General features: G+C 40.6%; 1 protein-coding gene and 2 pseudogenes across 5 annotated transcripts in view; all 3 read right to left on the reverse strand.

Annotated features, from left to right (window-relative positions):
- Window positions 1–18,019, reverse strand: part of POLR2B (RNA polymerase II subunit B) — a 53,882-nt gene that overhangs the window by 26,201 nt on the left and 9,662 nt on the right. For all 5 annotated transcript variants that reach the window (XM_063603806.1, XM_055111519.1, XM_034958757.2 and 2 more), the window contains exons 4-8: window positions 14,062–14,212; window positions 10,465–10,577; window positions 10,115–10,334; window positions 9,578–9,736; window positions 5,216–5,380 (exon numbers count right to left, since the gene is read on the reverse strand). In XM_063603806.1, the coding sequence (XP_063459876.1) occupies window positions 5,216–5,380; window positions 9,578–9,736; window positions 10,115–10,334; window positions 10,465–10,577; window positions 14,062–14,212 (808 nt within the window). The remainder of the gene's footprint in view (window positions 1–5,215; window positions 5,381–9,577; window positions 9,737–10,114; window positions 10,335–10,464; window positions 10,578–14,061; window positions 14,213–18,019) is intronic.
- Window positions 2,215–2,315, reverse strand: LOC112439691 (U6 spliceosomal RNA; annotated as a pseudogene).
- On the reverse strand, window positions 10,809–10,904 carry LOC112439759 (small nucleolar RNA U13; annotated as a pseudogene).

The following is an 18,019-nucleotide window of genomic DNA, read 5'->3' on the forward strand; positions in this document are numbered from 1 at the left end:
CCGGGAGCAGTGATTCATGCCTGTAATCCCAGCACTTTAAGAGGCTGAGGTAGGTGGATAGCTTAAGTCCAGGAGTTTGCAACTAGTCTAGGCAACATGGCGAAACCCCCATCTCTACTAAAAATACAAAAATCAGCTGCCGCAGTGGCACACGCCTGTAGTCCCAGTGACTTGGGAGGCTAAAGTGAGAGAATCGCTTGAACCCGGGAGGCAGAGGATGCAGTGAGCCAAGATGGTGCCATTGCACTCCAGCCTGGGTGACAGAGTGAGACACTGTCTCAAAAGGAAAAAGAGTGGTGCGTTTCTTTTTTACATTTTACCAATGGAAAAATAAAGTTCCAGATATCTAAAATCAATTTACAGAAATTTCATAGTCAAATTAAAATTTACTGAACTACAAATGGTTAATGTGCCAGATTGTTTTCAGTTTTGGTATTAAAAAATGTTTGGCCTGAGTGGGGTGGGGCTTACTCCTATAATCCTAGCATTTTGGAAGGCCAAAACAGGAGGATGGCTTGAGTCCAGGAGTTCAAGACCACCCAGGGAAAGAAAGTGAGAACCTAAATCTACAAAAGAAAAATAAATTTTTATCCAGTGTGTACCCTGGATATAAAAAAAAAAAAAAAAGATTTGCTGGGCGTGGAGGCTCATGCCTATAATCCCAGCACTTTGGGAGGCCAAGGCGGGCAGATCACAAGGTCAGGAGTTCAAGGCCAGCCTGGCCAATGTAGTGAAGACCAGCCTGGCCAACATAGTGAAACCCCGTCTCTACTAAAATTACAAAAATTAGCAGGGCATGGTTGCGTGTGCCTGCAGTCCCAGCTACTCGGGAGGCTGAGGCAGGAGAATTGCTTGAACCCGGGAGGTGGAGGTTGCAGTGAGCCAAGATCGTGCCACTGCACTCCATCTTGGGTAACAGAGTGAGACTTCATCTCAAAAAAAAAAAAAAAAAAAAAAAAAAAAAAGATTTAATTTAAATTAAACCTAATATTTTACAAAGGAGACTATTTTTATTTTATTTTTTGAGACAGGGTCTCACTCTGTTGCCCTGGCTGGAATGCAATGGTGAGATCCCTCCCAAGTAGCTAGGAGGAGTACAGACAACACCACCACACCCAACTATTTCTTCTTCTTTTCTTTTTTTTTTTTAAGAGACACAGTCAGTCTCCCTTTGTCACCCAGGCTGGAGTGCAATGGCACAATCTTGGCTTACTACAATATCTGCCTCCTGGGTTCCAGTGATTCTCGTGCCTCAGCCTCCAGAGTAGCTGGGATTACAGGCATGCACTACCACACCCAGCTAATTTTTCTATTTTTTGTAGAGACAGGGTTTCCCCAAGTGGCCCAAGCTGGTCTCAAACTTCTGGCCTCAAACGATCTACCCATGTAGGCCTTCCAAAGTGCTAGGATTACAGGCATGAGCCACTGCACCCATTCTATTTCTTTTCTACAGACACAGGGGTCTCATTATGTTGCCCAAGCCAGTCTCGAACTTCTGGGATCAAGCAATCCTCCTCCCAAAGTGCTGGGATTACAGGCATGAGCCACCATGCCAGCCCAAAAGTTATTTTATTTTTTTTGAGACAGTCTTGCTCTGTCACACAGGCTGGAGTGCAGTGACGTGATCTCGGCTCACTGCAACCTCCGCCTCCCAGGTTCAAGCGATTCTCCTGCCTCAGCCTCCTGAGTAGCTGGGACAACAGGCGCACACCACCACGCCCAGCTAATTTTTGTATTTTTAGTAGACACAGGGTTTCACCACGTTGGCCAGGATGGTCTTGATCTCCTGACCTCGTGATCTGCCCGCCTCAGCCTCCCAAAGTGCTGGGATTACAGGCGTGAGCCACCGCACCCAGCCCAAAGGTTATTTTAAAAACATACTGTGAAAGAGACCTGCCTCCCATTCCCGCCACTATCTGTGGCCTCTCAGAAGGCATGTAATGGATTTCCTCATCTACAAAAGGGTTATATAAAATAATTTCTAAGTTCCATACCAGTTCTCATATTCTAAATTTCCAACTATACACGATAATGAGCATGAGAAATGAAGGGTAACATTTGACAACTCTGGCCTCTGTAAGTGCCCTCTGATCTTATCCCAGACACTGAAATGCCTTTCTTGCCCTTGATTTCCTATGTCTTTTTATCACTGGTCCACAAATTTGTTTGTTTGGGTTTTTTTTTAAAGACAGGGGGAGGACCCAGGGGTCAAACAAAAATATGGAACCCTTCTCATTTGTGTCTCATCCTTACACAGAGACATGCTTACCTACATATTGTTCCAATATTAGTATATGTGCTACAGAAGCGAGGACCATTCCACAAGTTTAAACATCAAAATTCCAATCATGGAAACAAAGATCAGAAAAAGGCCATGTAAACCAAAGTGAGGCCACAGATAGTACAGTAAATCAAAGTGATACTTTTTAAAGGAAACTGCCACTGTTGTTTAAAAAAAATGATTTTGTTAAAATATAGATTAGAAAAAAGGAATAACAATAATGTACTTTTGGAAGAAAAAAATAAAGCAGTTTTATGAAGTGAATGCTTGACTCAGAGACTTGTAAAAATTGGCCTAAGCTTCCTAAATGCTGAAAAAACCAACAGTAATACTCAAAAAGACAACATACATAAAGCATATCATATTTTTCACTTTACTACGAAAACTCTAGATCGGGCCTGGACACGGTGGTTCACGCCTGTAATCCCAGCACTTTAGGAGCCCGAGGATGGTGAACCACTTTAGCTCAGGAGTTTAAGATCAGCCTGGGCAACATGGCAAAACTCCATCTCCACCAAAAATACAAAAAATTAGCCAGGCATGATTGTGCACACCTGTGGTCCCAGCTACTCAGGAGGTGGGAGAATTACTGGTGCCCGGGAAGTCGAGGTTGCAGTGAGCTGTAATTTCACCACTGCACTCCAGCCTGGGTGACAGAGCGAGACCCTGCCTCAAATAATAATAAGGCATGTAACTACTGGCAAAATCTGAAAGTAAAATCTAACCAGAACCCGATTTTCTCATGTAACCACACCAACAAATATTCAAATAACTAAAATATACTCCCTGTTCTAACTTTGTGACAAAGATTTAGCCTGCAAAATCTGTGACAAAGATTTCTCTGTAGTCTTAAGCGCTCTGGACAATTTAAGACAATTTTAAGAATATCATTTACTGTTCAGACAAGGAGCATCAATGGAAAAAATTTATAAGGAACTGGACATTTAACCTCAAAAATCCTTCCCATAAAAGGTTCCCACAAAAATAGTAACCTTACAGTGGAGGTACCTAACAGACACCACTGTGAAGTGATCAAAGTTAACAGTACCATTAATGGGGCAAAATGACATCACATGACTCTTGTTGAGATGCCCTGGGAAGCATATAATATTACTTAAGTATTTTTTCTGCCAAAAAAGTACATAAATTGAATCTAATCATGGGGAAATATGTGAAAAACACAATTGAGGACAATTCTACAAAATAAATGGCCTGTCCTCTATAAACTTTGTTATGAAAGACAAAGAAAGGCTGAGGAGGCCAGGCACGCTGGCTCATGCCTATAATCCCAGCACTTGGGAGGCCTACGCAGGCTGATCACTTGAGATCAGGAGTTTGCGACCAGTTTGGCCAACATAGTGAAACCCTGTCTCTACTAAAAATACAAAAATTAGCCAGGTGTGGTGGCACGCGCCTGTAATCCCAGCTACTCACAAGGCTGAGGCAGGAGAATCGCTTGAACCCGGGAGGCAGAGCTGAGATTGTGCCACTGCACTCCAGCCTGGGCGACAAAGCGAGACCTTGTCTCCAAAAAAAATAAGGCCAAGGAAGGATTGTAAAAGACTAAAAAGACATATAATCAAAATGCAATGCGTTATTCTGAATTGAACTCTGAACTATAAAAGAGATTAAACTTGAATTACTATATACTATTAATGTACAGATCTTATTACTTAATAGTTTTCAATATTATCAGGACAACTGACAAAAATCTGAGTCAGATCTGTACATTAACAGTATTGTTGTAATCCTATCACTTTGGGAGGCCGAGGCGGGCAGATCACCTGAGGTCAGGAGTTTGAGACCAGCCTGGCCAACACAGTGAAACCCCGTCTCTACTAAAAATACAAAAATTAGCTGGGCGTGGTGGCGCATGCCTGTAGTCCCAGTTACTTGGGAGGCTGAGGCAGGAGAATCGCTTGAACCCGGGAGACGGAGGTTGTGGTGAGCCGAGATCATGCCACTGCACTCCAGCCTAGGCAACGGAGCAAGACTCTATCCCCTCCCCCCAAAAAAACAGTATTGTATCTAAGTAAAATGTTCTAATTTAAATGATTATACTATGATTATTTAAGTGAATGTACTGATTCTTAGGAAATATACACTGAAGTCTTTAGGAGTAAGAGGCTATTGGCTATAACTTACTCTCCAATGGTCCAGAAAAAAAATGTGTTATATATAGAAAGAATGAATGATAAAGCAAATGTGACAAAAGTAACAACTGTTGAATTTGGGTGAAGAGCATATAAGACTTTTATATATTATTCTTGCAACTTTTCTTATTTTGAGACAAGGTCTTACTCTGTCACCCAGGCTGGAGTGGGGAGGCATGATTAGGGTTCACTGCAACCTCCACCTCCTGGGCTCAAGCAATCTTCCCAACTCAGCCTCCGCAGTAGCTGGGACTACAGGAACATGCCACCATGCCTGGTTAACCTTTTGCATTTTTTGTAGAGACAGGTCTCCCTGTGTTGCCCAGACTGGTCTCGTGGACTCAAGTGATCCTCCTGCCCTGGCCTCCCAAAGTGCTGAGATTATAGGCGTGAATCACCATGACTGGCCTTTTTGTAACTTTTCTGTAAGTCTGAAATTATTTCAAAATAAAAAGTTAAACAACAGGTATCAACTACTCATTTTCCCTTTTTACTAAATTGCACCAAGCTGGTGTGCTTCTGCAAGCTTCCTTACCAATGTTTCTTCTTGCTGCTGTCATTAACTCCAGCTGCCTCTGGTTTTCATGTCAATTTTACAACAAACTGTCAGAAAAGAGACCCAGGCAGGGCTGAAAGCTTTCACTACACAGTAAATGGCATAAGATTTGTGACAGCTAAATTACTTTTCAGAACAGCTTTCTACTATGTTTTCAGAACAGCAACAATCAGTAACTCTAAACCTCTTATAAAGCTCTGTGAATACATTTTGCTTTCACATTACCATTTCCATCATCTCTGGATCTTCAAAATCATAAATAATATGTTCTAAAATATCTCTGTCGGACACAAAACCTAATGCTCTGAACACAATAATGATGGGAACTTCTTGCTTGATATATGGTAGAGTTGCTACAATGCGCTGACCAATAGCACTCTTCTTGGCACCCTAGAAAAATAAAGTATCATTAGAACATGAATATACAAAAGCTCACAGCAATATAAAAACACCAAGAGAACTATTTAATATATATATATTCTTTGTGCACATTTCAAAAGAAGCATGCCTCCCAATACTGTGAGGAACCTCCTATGACTGCTTTTCAAAACCACTGAAACAAGTATACTAATTTTACATACAGGCTGGTCACTTAGACCTGAGACAACTTCCATTCTCTCCTGTCTGCATGCCAAGATTCTCTCAGAATTACCCAATACTGTATTTGGAAATCACTTTTGGCTGCAAAAAAATATGAATACTGATTCCTCACCCTCCCCAACCTATCCCCCCTCCAAAAAATTAAACCTCTGGAAGAAAGAAATAGATGAGAGGTTAAAAAAAAGAGAGAGAGAGAATACAGATAGACAAATACGGAAAAAAGCTAAGCACACAATAAAAAATAAATATTAAATCAGAGCTGGTCTGTGAGGCATTTCCTTGTCTCAGTGTTTCAAAACTAACCGCCCCTTTCACACAGCTTCTTTTTTCCAATTTCTCCCTCTTTAATTGTACGCATATACAAAGACAAATTAAAAGTTACTAACCTATGACATACCTGACTTCTCAGTTTTAATCATATTTGTTTGCTTCAATATTAATTTCACTCTATCTTCCCTTGGCCTCATAACCCTACATTACTATAATCCCTCTAATAACTTCTGTCATCTTCCTCCTCCCACCACAGGCCTCCTGCTTCAGAACTCCTCTCGTGGACTCGTTCAGTAACAACTTTTCATATATGACACCCAAATCTTTATCTTGATCTTTTTCTTGTACCCTCAGCCCCCATATCTCCAAATGCCAATTGGTTGTTTCTACCTGGACATCAATTATTCCATTTAGTCTATTATTTGTTTCATCATGGATCTTATCCCAGAACAAGCAGAACATTAAAAAATAATACAGCTGGGCACAGTGGCTCATGCCTGTAATCCCGGCACTTTGGGAGGCCAAGGCGGGAGGATCGCTTGAGCCCAGCATTTCAAGACCAACCTGGGCAACATAGTGGGACCTCATCTCTACAAATATTTTTAAAATTTTAGGCTGGGCACGGTGGCTCACAGGCCGGGCACAGTGGCTCATGCCTGTAATCCCAGCACTCTGGGAGGCCAAGGCGGGTGGATCACCAGAGGTTGGGAGTTCGAGATCAGCCTGGCTAACATGGTGAAACCCTGTCTCTACTAAATATACAAAATTAGCTGGGCATGGTGGCACACGCCTGTAATCCCAGCTACTCAGAAGGCTGAGGCAGGAGAATCACTTGAACCCACTTGAACTTGAGGCGGATGTTGCAGTGAGCTGGGATAGAGCCACTCCAGACTTGGTCTCCAAAAAAAAAAAAAAAAAAAATTTAAAGAAAAAAAAATGTCTACAACATGCACTCCCCAAAAATCTTATCTAAAACTGAACTTATTATGTTCTCTCCTAAATCAGTTACTCGAAGTTCACCGCTCTCCTGGAACCTCAGAATACAAACCATAGTATCTTAATTGACTCATCCTTTTATCTTATCAAACCTATCATCAAATCCAGATCATTTTCCTTTCTCTCTCTAATTAATTCATTTTGTTCAGAGTTGCCATGATAGTCTCCCTAATATACTGTTTATGTCTTTGCCCTCTGTCATCCAGGCCGATGCCTCTCGACAAAGAATGCACATCACAATCACCTGGGGACCTCTTTCAAATACTTGTACCTGGGCCCCATTCCACTCCCATTCCCACTATTGAGTCAGCAGATTTGGAAACGGGCCCCTTTTGTACTTCGAAGAGTCTTAGGTTATTGATGTGAACCTTTAGTTAAGATCCACTAATCCAGATCCACCCTGATCATCTACTTGTCACTCACTATTCAACATACTTCATCCAGCTCAATTAGAGCTATCTTCCAGTGATTCTCCAAATACTCATCCCCACTCTCCTCTAATAAGAATGTCCTTCCAGTTTCTCTCTGCTTATATAAAGCCATACCATCTTTCAAAGTGTAAGTCAAGTCCCATCTTCTCTATTAAGTTTCATAAACTGGTCAGGGGCGGTGGCTCATGCCAGCACTTTGGAAGGCCAAGGCAGGCAGGTCACTTGAGCTCAGGAGTTCGAGACCAGCCTAGGCAACATAGTGAAACCCTGTCTCTACAAAAAATACAAAAATTAGCCAGGTGTGGTGGAGCATGCCTATAATCTAACTACTTGGGAGGCTAAAGTACGAGAATCGCTTGGGCCAGGAGGTGGTGGTTGCAGTGAGCCGAGATCGCGCCACTACGCTCCAGCCTAGGCAACAGAATGAGACCCTGACTCAGAAAAAAAAAAAAAAAACTTTGCATGGACCACACCATACTAGTAACCTCATTCTCCTCCAAATTTCTCTAAAACTGTTATATGTAATAGGTGTCATTTGGCCTCTGCACTGTGTTACTACCATTTAATGTCTAAAGCTTGTATTCCCAATAAAACCATTCTTTTTTTTCTCTTTTTTTCTTTTTGGAACAGGCTCTGGCTCTGTCACCCACGCTGGTGTGCAGTGGCGCCAATCTGGGCTCACTGCAACCTCAGCACTCAAGCCATCTTCCCACCTCAGCTTCCCGAGTAACCGGGACTACAGGTGCCTGCCACCACATCCAGCTAATTTTTGGGTTTTTGTTGTTGTTTTGCTAGAGAAAGTGTTTTGCCATGTTGCCCAGGCTGGTCTCACATCCCGGGCTCAAGCAATCCACCCACCTCAGCCTCCCAAAGTGCTGGGATTACAGGCATGAGCCACCACACCTGGCCACCTTCTCAATAAGGATTGTGTGTTTTCATGATCTCTTAACAATACCCAGCAATGTTGTGCACATGGGAAGACTGCTTATCTTACAAATAAAATATTATGAAAAACATGCTTGAGGTGACAGGTATGCTAAGTACCCTAATTTGATCATTACACATTGTATACATGTATCAAAATATCACATTGCATCCCACACATGCATAATTATTAAATAAAATTGAAGGCCGGGCACGGTGGCTCACGCCTGTAATCCCAGCACTTTTGGAGGCCGAGGTGGGCGGATCACGAGGTCAGGAGATCGAGACTATCCTGGCTAACATGGTGAAACCCGTCTCTACTAAAAATACAAAAAAAAAAATTAGCCGGGCGCGGTGGCGGGCGCCTGTAGTCCCAGCTACTCGGGAGGCTGAGGCAGGAGAATGGCGTGAACCCAGGAGGCGGAGCTTGCAGTGAGCCGAGATCATGCCACTGCACTGCAGCCTGGCGACAAGGCAAGACTCCGTCTCAAAAAAAAAAAAAAAATATATATATATATATATATATATACATATACATATACACACACACACACACACACACACACACACACGAACTGAAATAGAGGTTTTCCAAGATAGCTGTAAAAATTAAATCAAGCAATCTGAGTAACAGAATTGGCATACAGCAAATATTTAAGAACTGCTAGCTACTACCAGATTCCATTATTATAAGCAACCTATGCTTATAACTATACCAATGGTCTGCAGCTTCTAAGCTGGTACCCAATGATTCCTGCCTCCTACTATTGCCCTTGTAATACCCTCCTTAGTGTGAGCTGGACATACTGACTTGCAACCAACAAAAAAGAACATGGCAAAAATAAGAGGATGTTGCTACCACTTTTAAGTTATAAAAGACTGATTTCCACCTTGCTCGTACTCTCTATGGCTCTTTTTGCTTACTCTCTCTGAAGAAGCAAGCTGCTATGCTGCTGTCAGCTGCTATACGCAAAGGCCCACATGGCAAGGAACAAAGAAAGGCTTCCAGCCAACAGCAAGCAAAGACCTGAGACTCAGTCCAACAGCCAATGAAGAACTAAATCCTGCAGACAACCATGTGAATGACTCTTGAGATTACGGCCCAGGGAAACATCTGATTGCAGCCTTGTGAGAGTTGCTTGGCCAAAAGACCCAGCTAAGCTACACTCAGATTCCTGACTCACAGAAGCCGTGAGATGATAAATGTTGCTAGAGGAGTAATTTGTTACACAGCGATAGGTAAACAATACGATATATAACAACAATATGCTCCAGAAAAGCTTCTTTGGACCAAGAATGCAGTCTAGTAAATTTTAAAACAAAGCACAAAGGAATAAACCCAAATAGCATCATATCCAGTCCATACCTGTCCTCCTCTTGCCAGCATGCTAACCCATATAGTACTGGTGGGTCGGGAAGAATTCTCAAGACATGATCTACACTCTCCTGTGTAGGCATATTTAGAATCCTTTTTGGCAAACACATAAACTGTGTTTGTTGCCATTTTCTCTTGGGCAATCAGAACCTATTTGGACAATAAGAAAGTTACAGCCATAAAATCCAAAACATCACTGAAGAGAAAAGAGAGTAAAATCTGCATCTTAATTTAATCTGACCATATAGGCTCACTGAAATATTTAATTCTTCAACTTTACAAACTCCATTTTGCATAAATGCTTCATAGAAATACATAAACTCCAAAACTGACCAAATTTCCAGTGCATGTTATATACAGCTAAATAAAGCTTTGGTTTATGTAAGTTTAGCTGTCATACCCTAAACAAGTCAACTGTCAGTGCCAGGTTATCCTGCAGGAAAATCTTTTTTTTTTTTTTTTTTCATTTCAACTTTAAACTAAATTTTAACTACCATTTTGTAATTTTTTAAAATAATGTTACTATACCTTTTCTGATCCATTAATAATGAAATAGCCACCAGGATCCAAAGGGCATTCATTTAACTCACAAAGATCACGATCTGTCAAGCCATTCAAAAGGCAGTAAGTTGACCGCAACATAATTGGAATTTTTCCTATAAAAGTTTTCTGATGCTGAGTCTGAAGTTGTTCTTCACCTTCTTTAATGACTGTTTTTGTTATATCAACATAAAGCGGAGCAGAATACCTTTGAAAATAAAAGTAGATCACAGTTAAGCAATAGGGTATCTGTTAAAACAAATCCTCAAGTGGTTAAAATTACATTTTCAAAATTCTATTTCAGTATCTACTGCTGACAAGGAAAAATTCTTTCTTACGTGAGATTCCTTAATCTAGCTTCATTGGGCATCATTGGTGAAGGAGCACCATCTCTTTCCCAATGGGTAGGCTTGGAAAGATAAATTTGTTCAAACTTCAGCAAATATCGTGGCTGAAATTAAACAAAAAAACATGAAAAGGGTAAATAATTTTTTCCATAAGTTTTAGTGATTCCATTTTAATTGACATTAACATTTTAAGTACAAGCAACTCTACAAACTGGCAAAATTCATCCATTTTACTGAAATGGGGACTTCCCAAAGTCAATATCCATATTGCATAGACATTAAGTTTTAAACCAAATCACTTTCTTTTTTCCTCTTTTCTTAAAAATTTTTTTTCACATTAGACAGGTAATGTGCTAACAAGGTTTGTAACAAGGTTTAAGGAAGGCACATCTCACACCCAATCATCACACACTTATCAACTACAGAAGGATCTGCTAATTGCTTTCTTAAGGCAGAAGACAAAAAGAGACTTAATATACTAAAAGTAAAGACTGTACACATCATGTGCTCTGAGTTTATATGAAACAGTTAAAATGGATTTACATTAATGATCTATATAGTTTCTTGTGCCCTCTCCTTGGTAAGCATCATCAAAAATACAAAGTGACCAGAGAACAAAGATAACAAATCCAGACAACTAGAACTGTGCTCTAATCAATAGAACATTTTAAAAAATAAACCTCTCTTCAGTTAAATATACAAATTAATCTGTCAAAGGAGTAGAGTTAACAAAAGAAAAGATTTTTTTATTTTAAAAAACACACAAAATATCCTAATCATTCTATATAAAGGACTGAGAACTTCCAACTCTGGCTGGAATATAGCTTAGTCCATAGGAAAAAAAAAAGAAATTTTTCAATTAAACATTCACTTGCTGCCTAATAAAACAAGATCCATGAGGACAACTTTCTAGAGATAAATGGATAGTGTACTTTTCTCTAAATCAAGTCTCAGAGAAGAAAACAGGAGTAAGCAGACGTTTTACTAATGATTAATTATTGACACTCAAGTCTCCCAAGCTGGGGTAGATAAAGGGCAAAGAGAACGGTGGTGATAACGAACCAGAGGGAAGCCAATCCTCTACTCCTTATCTGTGCCATCATCTAGTCTAGGTCATTATTATCTTAATCATAGGCTATTCTAAGATTTTTATCTCCTCCAGTCTCTTTTGTTTTGTTTCGTTTTGTTTTGTTTTGTTTGAGACAGGGTCTCACTCTGTCACCCAGGATGGAGTGCAGTGGCGTGATCTCGGCTCACTGCAGCCTCCACCTCCTGGGTTCAAGTGATTCTCCTGCCTCAGCCTCCCAAGTAGCTGGGACTACAGGCGCACCACCAGGCCTGGCTAATTTTTGTATTTTTTGGTAGAGATGGGGCTTCACCAAGCTGGCCAGGATGGTCTCAAACTCCTGGCCTCAAGAGATCTGCCTGCCTAGGCCTCCCAAAGTGCTGGGATTACAGGCGTGAGCCACCACATCTGGCCTCCTCTAGCCTCTTTCTATTCCAAGCAAGCATCACTTTCCAAAGTAACTTTTCTAAAATAATGCTTTATGTATATTCTTTGACAGTCTCTCAGTAATTCCTCATAACATCCAATGACATTCAAAGCTTTCAACAATCGGGTTCCATCTTATCTTCCTAATGCCTATTAAAAATAAAGAAGCCCTGTAATCCCAGCACTTTGGGAGGCCAAGGCAGGCAGATCATGAGGTCAGGAGATCGAGACCATCCTGGCTAATATGGCAAAACCCTGTCTCTACTAAAAATACAAAAAAATTAGCCGGGCGTGGTGGCAGGCGCCTGTAGTCCCAGCTACTCGGAAAGCTGAGGCAGGAGAATGGCGTGAACCCGGAAGGCGGAGCCTGCAGTGAGCCGAGATCGCACCACTGCATTCCAGCCTGGCCAACAGGGCGAGACTCTGTCTCAAAAAAAATAGATAAGCCAAAATCACATACTGATCGTTGTGGTCCCCAGCCTAAATACACCAAGTATTTTCTTTTCTTTTTTTTTTTTTTTTTTTTTTTTGAGACAGAGTCTCGACCTCTCGCCCAGGCTGGAGTGCAGTGGCGTGATCTCGGCTCACTGCAACCTCCGTCTCCCACGTTCAAGCAATTCTCCTGTCTCAGCCTCCCTAGTAGCTGGGACTACAGGTGCCTGGCACCACACCTGGCTAATTTTTGTACTTTATTAGTAGAGACGGGGTTTCACCATATTGGCCAGGCTGGTCTCAAACTCTTGACCTCAGGTGATCTGCCCGCCTCGGCCTCCCAAAGTGCTAAAATTATAGGCATGAGCCATTGCACCGGCCACACCAAATATTTCCTTGCTGAAACGACTAAGCACCTTTTCTCTTCTAAGAGAGTTCTTCACAGTAAATTTAAGTCTCTTCCATCTTTTCTACTAAGCTCTGATAACTAGGTGTTAGAGATCTACTCCTCTTTTAGTACTTCTGTTACTGGCACGTTGAATTTGCTATGTTATATTGTTATCTGGCTTGTTATACAAAGACCATGAAGAAAAAATGACCCAACAAGCCAGGTGCAGTGGCTCATGCCTATAATCTCAGCACTCTGGGAGGCTGAAGCAGGTGGATCACTTGAGATCAGGAGGTGGAGATCGGCCTGGCCAACATGTGAAACACCATCTCTACTAAAAATACAAAAAAATTAGCCAAGCATGGTGGTGGGCACCTGTAGACCCTGTAAAAAAGAAACAAATGACCCAAGAATAAAAAAGAAACTTAATGTCCCCCTTTCCAGCACAGCCCTAGAAGAGCCAATCACTTTCATTCTTAATAGCAAAATTCTGTACAGCATGTCCAACTAAAATGGAAATAACAGACCAGCCCTTAGGAGATAAGCTACACAGAAGAGAAACTGATCAGGCTAGAAACAATGAACTCTCCCTGTGTCTAGCTCTGTTTTGGGGGCTTTCCCTACCTCACTTTGTTTCTCAGTTTTCCCTGTCTCTCAAAGTCCAATATGTTCCAACAGCTGCCTCTCAACTTCTCTAAAACTGGGACAGTCATTATTTTGGACTACATACTTCTTATAATCACTCATGTAAAACCAAATTATAAAATTATACCCTTAGTATGATTTTAACAATGCTAAAAAACCTGCATATATGTGAGCAAAAGCTACAAGAAACTTAGTAAAGATAGCTGCTATGTTTGGGTGATTTTGCTTTCTTATCTCATATGGTTATAATAATGTACTTCATACAATATATAAAATCAGATGAAAATTCCTTCAAACATTTTTTATTATTTTTACACTGTGAGAGAAAAAAGCGGGGTTATCTATCTAAAGCAATGTGACCATCTCTGGCTCACTTCTCTTATTTGTTCATATTTCAGAGTCCTCTCTTCCCAGCTATTCAATACCTACTATGTGAATAAGGATGGGATAACTTGCAAAAAAACACACCTCTTCATTAGAGAAAATAAATCAGAAAGTGATTGACGGTGCTGTAAGTACTTTGCTAAAAGCTCCAACTGACTTTTTTTAACCTTTAAGCCAGGTAAGAGAAGGGCTAAAATTTCAAACCAATACGCTTCTTGTACCTGTGTAACTATTAGAAATATCTTACCGGTTCTTCAACTTCTCCACTAGCATGCTGAGCTTCAGCCTGTAGGTCTATAGGAGGAGCATCTTCCACAATTCTTTGAACAGACATCTGAATAAACTCATCAAAAGAATCCAGCTGTTGTCTAACCAAGCCTTTCTCGTCAAAATAGGAACTGGGAAAATATTTGAGTTCAGTCAGTTGCAACTCAGTGATAATTTCTAGCATAATTCCCCATTTTCATTATTTCCCCATTTTCATTATTCAACAAACAGTCATAAAATACCAACCATTATATGTCAACGACTAAACAAGACACTATGAGGTATCTTAAAAAGGATGAAACCGGGCATATTTTCTTTGTAGAACTTATTATTTGGGGAAAAGCAGCTTATATTTGGGGGTAAAATACTTAAAGCACAATATAAGAACTATAAGGATCCCAGCTCCTGGGAGGCCAAGGCAGGAGGATTGCTTGAGTTCAGCCTGGGCAACGCAATGAGACCTCATTTCAACAAATAAGAAAAAAATTAGCCAGGCATGGTGGCATGTGCCTATAGTCCCACATACTCAAGAGGATGAGGTAGGGGGATCACTTGAGCCCAGGAGTTTGAGGCTGCATTGAGTCATGATTGCATCATTGCACTCCAGCCTGGGAGACAGCTAAACCCCATCTCAAAGAAAAAAAACTTTATGCCCTTTATGGACATATTTTATTCCACCTCTTTGAAATATTTCTTGACAAATATGTCAGGAGAGAAAACTAAAAGAAAAGTCAAAGATAACAATAAGAACTTTCATTTGAATAGGACGGAGGGTAGTGATATTAATGACTAAAATAATGCATGAGAATGCCAACTTTAGGTTATAGATCATTAGTTCTATTTTGAATTCTTAAAGGTAGGATAAGAAGAATAAGTCTTTACATAAAAATACTCAGCAAAAGACTGGTGATAAAAATGCAGCATGGCTGAGAGAGCTGCAATCTAAAAAGCAGACATCATATTTATAAGGAACAGATACTTTTCAGGTGAGGGGTGGGGAAAGACATACAGAGACAAGTAGATACACGTGCAAGAGGATCTCAACAGATCACTCCCTATTACCATCCAGGGACAGCTGCAAAGCTGGGCATCACAGAGGCTGGAGGATGTAGCACAACCCTCGAGATTATCCCATCACCCTTCAGCAGTAGTAAGTGCCCCACCACACCTACACGTCTCCACTCCTATATCTTGTGACCTCTGTCATCTTATATCTGTGAGACTTTCTTAGCTTCTACTCCCCAACTACTGACTCCCCCATCTTCACATCAATTTTCTAAGACAATATGCAGAGTCCAACTAATCATCAGCCTCCCATTTTGGCTTCATCAGGTCACCTCGCACATCAGTGACAGGCCAACAAATTGGCCCCACCCTGATCCAGTCAAGTATGGCCACCAATATTAGAAGTTAGGTCCTATGGTAGAAAACACAGCAGACAATCACACATGTGTAAGGTATGACCTAAATAACAGTTGGGGCAATTTATTTCAGTAGAGACTGCCACATAATGGGAAAGAAATTTCTCACAACCATGTGGATTAGCCATTGATATTGTAAGAAAAACATGGCATTGCCTGTAATATACATAGCAATGGTTTTTTATAGGCAATTTAAGATGAAATAGCTTCTAAACTATAGATAAGTTTCATTATCCCAGGAAGCTGAACTATAGCTACTTTCCCCAAAATCATTAGAATGGTGCTTAAACACCTAAACTATATAAATATTTCATATTTATGATCTCTACTCTGTTTATTTTACCTGAAGTCATCTTATGAAGTTACTTGTGATATTAACTAATATCACATTCACAAGATCACTTGATATTAAAAAGTAAAAAAAAATCAAAATTCATTTCTCAATAGCCAAAGTATCTACAGTCAATTTAAACTTAAAAATCAAATAATTTATTTTGTAACAAATGATAAATGCTATGACAGTTCACAATAGAGTATTTTATCCTTGAGCAATCTACCACATATGTTGAAAACAACTTCTTTTCACCTAAGATAAAATATTTTTTCTACCGGGAGAATGTAGAATATAGGCACACTCCACAGAACATCTACCTGGTTATTGTTTCCTAATAAAATATCTCTTGGTGTTTAACACCCAAACATCACAGAAGATGTAACTGTCTCAGTAAAGTTTAGTCTTCTACAGCCAATTTGTTTTATTTTTTGTGTTTACAAAAGTTTACTCTTAAATGGCTCCAGGATAATGCTTCATTCTAGCTATAGGTGGCAAAAGATATTATGGCAGGGAACACAGATGTTTAAATACAAATGGAATCAAAGGTCACCATCACCTCAGGCACAATGAAAAGCTGACTTTTTGCCAGATTTCTCTTTTTTTCTTTCTTTAAAAAAAAAAAGAGACAGACAGGGTCTGGCTATGTTGCATAAGCTGGTCTCAAACTCCTGAGCTCAAGTCATCCACCGGCCTCAGCCTCCCAAAGTGTTGGGATTACGGGCAGGCGCGAGCCACCTCGCCAAGCCTTTTTGTCAAATTTCTTAATTCTACCTGTGGCCAGGGGCCCTTTCCCCACAGCCTTCGATTTTAAAGCTTTTTCTGCTCCTCTTTTTGTTTCTGCTTGAAAGCTGTATCTTCCTCATCCATCTCCTTGGCCTGCTTCTTGGGCTGTTTCAGGGGCTTCTTGCTACCTTTGCAACCAAACATGGCAACTGCCGCCCCGGCCCCTTCTCCAAACCCTGCCACCAGAAACAGAGCTCCCATCCTCACCCTCAACTCCTTATGGAAAAATATATACTTATATCCCAAAAACTCAATATATATTTTTTAATTATTTATTTTTAGAGACAAGGTCTCACTATGTTACCCAGGCAATACTCAAACTCCTGAGCTCAAGTGATCCTTCTGCCTCAGCCTCCCAGGTAGCTGGGACTATATAGGCACACACCACAGCACCTGGCTTTCAATACTTTTTTTTGTAAGATTCTGGACAACATGCTGAATCAACATCTTTTTTTTTTGAGACAGAGTCTCGCTCTGCCACCCAGACTGGAGTGCAGTGACATCATCTCAGCTAACTGCAAACTCTGCCTCCCAATTTCAGGCGATTCTCCTGCCTCAGCCTCCCAAGTAGCTGGGATTACAGGCGTGCGCCACCACACCCATCTAATTTTTGTATTTTTTAGTAAAGATGGAGCTTCACTATGTTGGCCAGGCTGGTCTCCAACTCCTGACCTCAAGTGATCTGACTGCCTCAGCATCCCAAAGTGCTGGGATTACAGGCAAATCAGTATCTCTTTCACAAAACAATGTTCAAGAAAGGTTATTCAGTTATACTCTGAATACAACTGGCAGAATGTCGGAAGCATGAGTTCTTTGAAAAGAGAGAATGTTGACCAAAAGGACATGCACCTTGGAGCTGATGGGGCTCAGAGAGGCATCCATCATCATGTTATTGTATATAAAACAGCTGTCAGGGGATGAGAGAAGAGTTATAAGCCTTTAACATCCTAACCTTACAGGATGTTACTTTATCACTTATAAGTTACTTTTCTTACCTATACAAGGCTTCTTGCAATTTTATTACATTTAGTTACACTTAGAATTGGATGGGAATTTGGAATGAAATACAACCAATTTTAACTTTGTCCATTTAAAATAATGAGAAAACCAAGCAATCAAATTAACATTACTAGTAATGAAACAAACATGCCTCCTGATATGATGCACTGAGACTATGTCACTTCTGCCAAAAGTAATCATCTGAATCTAATTATGAGAAATATCAGACAAACCTAAACGGAAAGGCATCCTAAAAAGTAACTGGCCCGTATTCTTCAAAAATGTCAAGGTAAAAAAAAGAAGAACAGACACACTGAGGAACTGTTCCAGATTAAAGGAAACAAAAGAATATGCCATGACAAGTAAATGCAGTATGTGATCCTAGGTTGGATCCAGGATCA

This window comes from Pan paniscus, chromosome 3 (genome assembly GCF_029289425.2).
Source record: "Pan paniscus chromosome 3, NHGRI_mPanPan1-v2.0_pri, whole genome shotgun sequence".
In the NCBI taxonomy this organism is placed as follows: domain Eukaryota; kingdom Metazoa; phylum Chordata; class Mammalia; order Primates; family Hominidae; genus Pan; species Pan paniscus.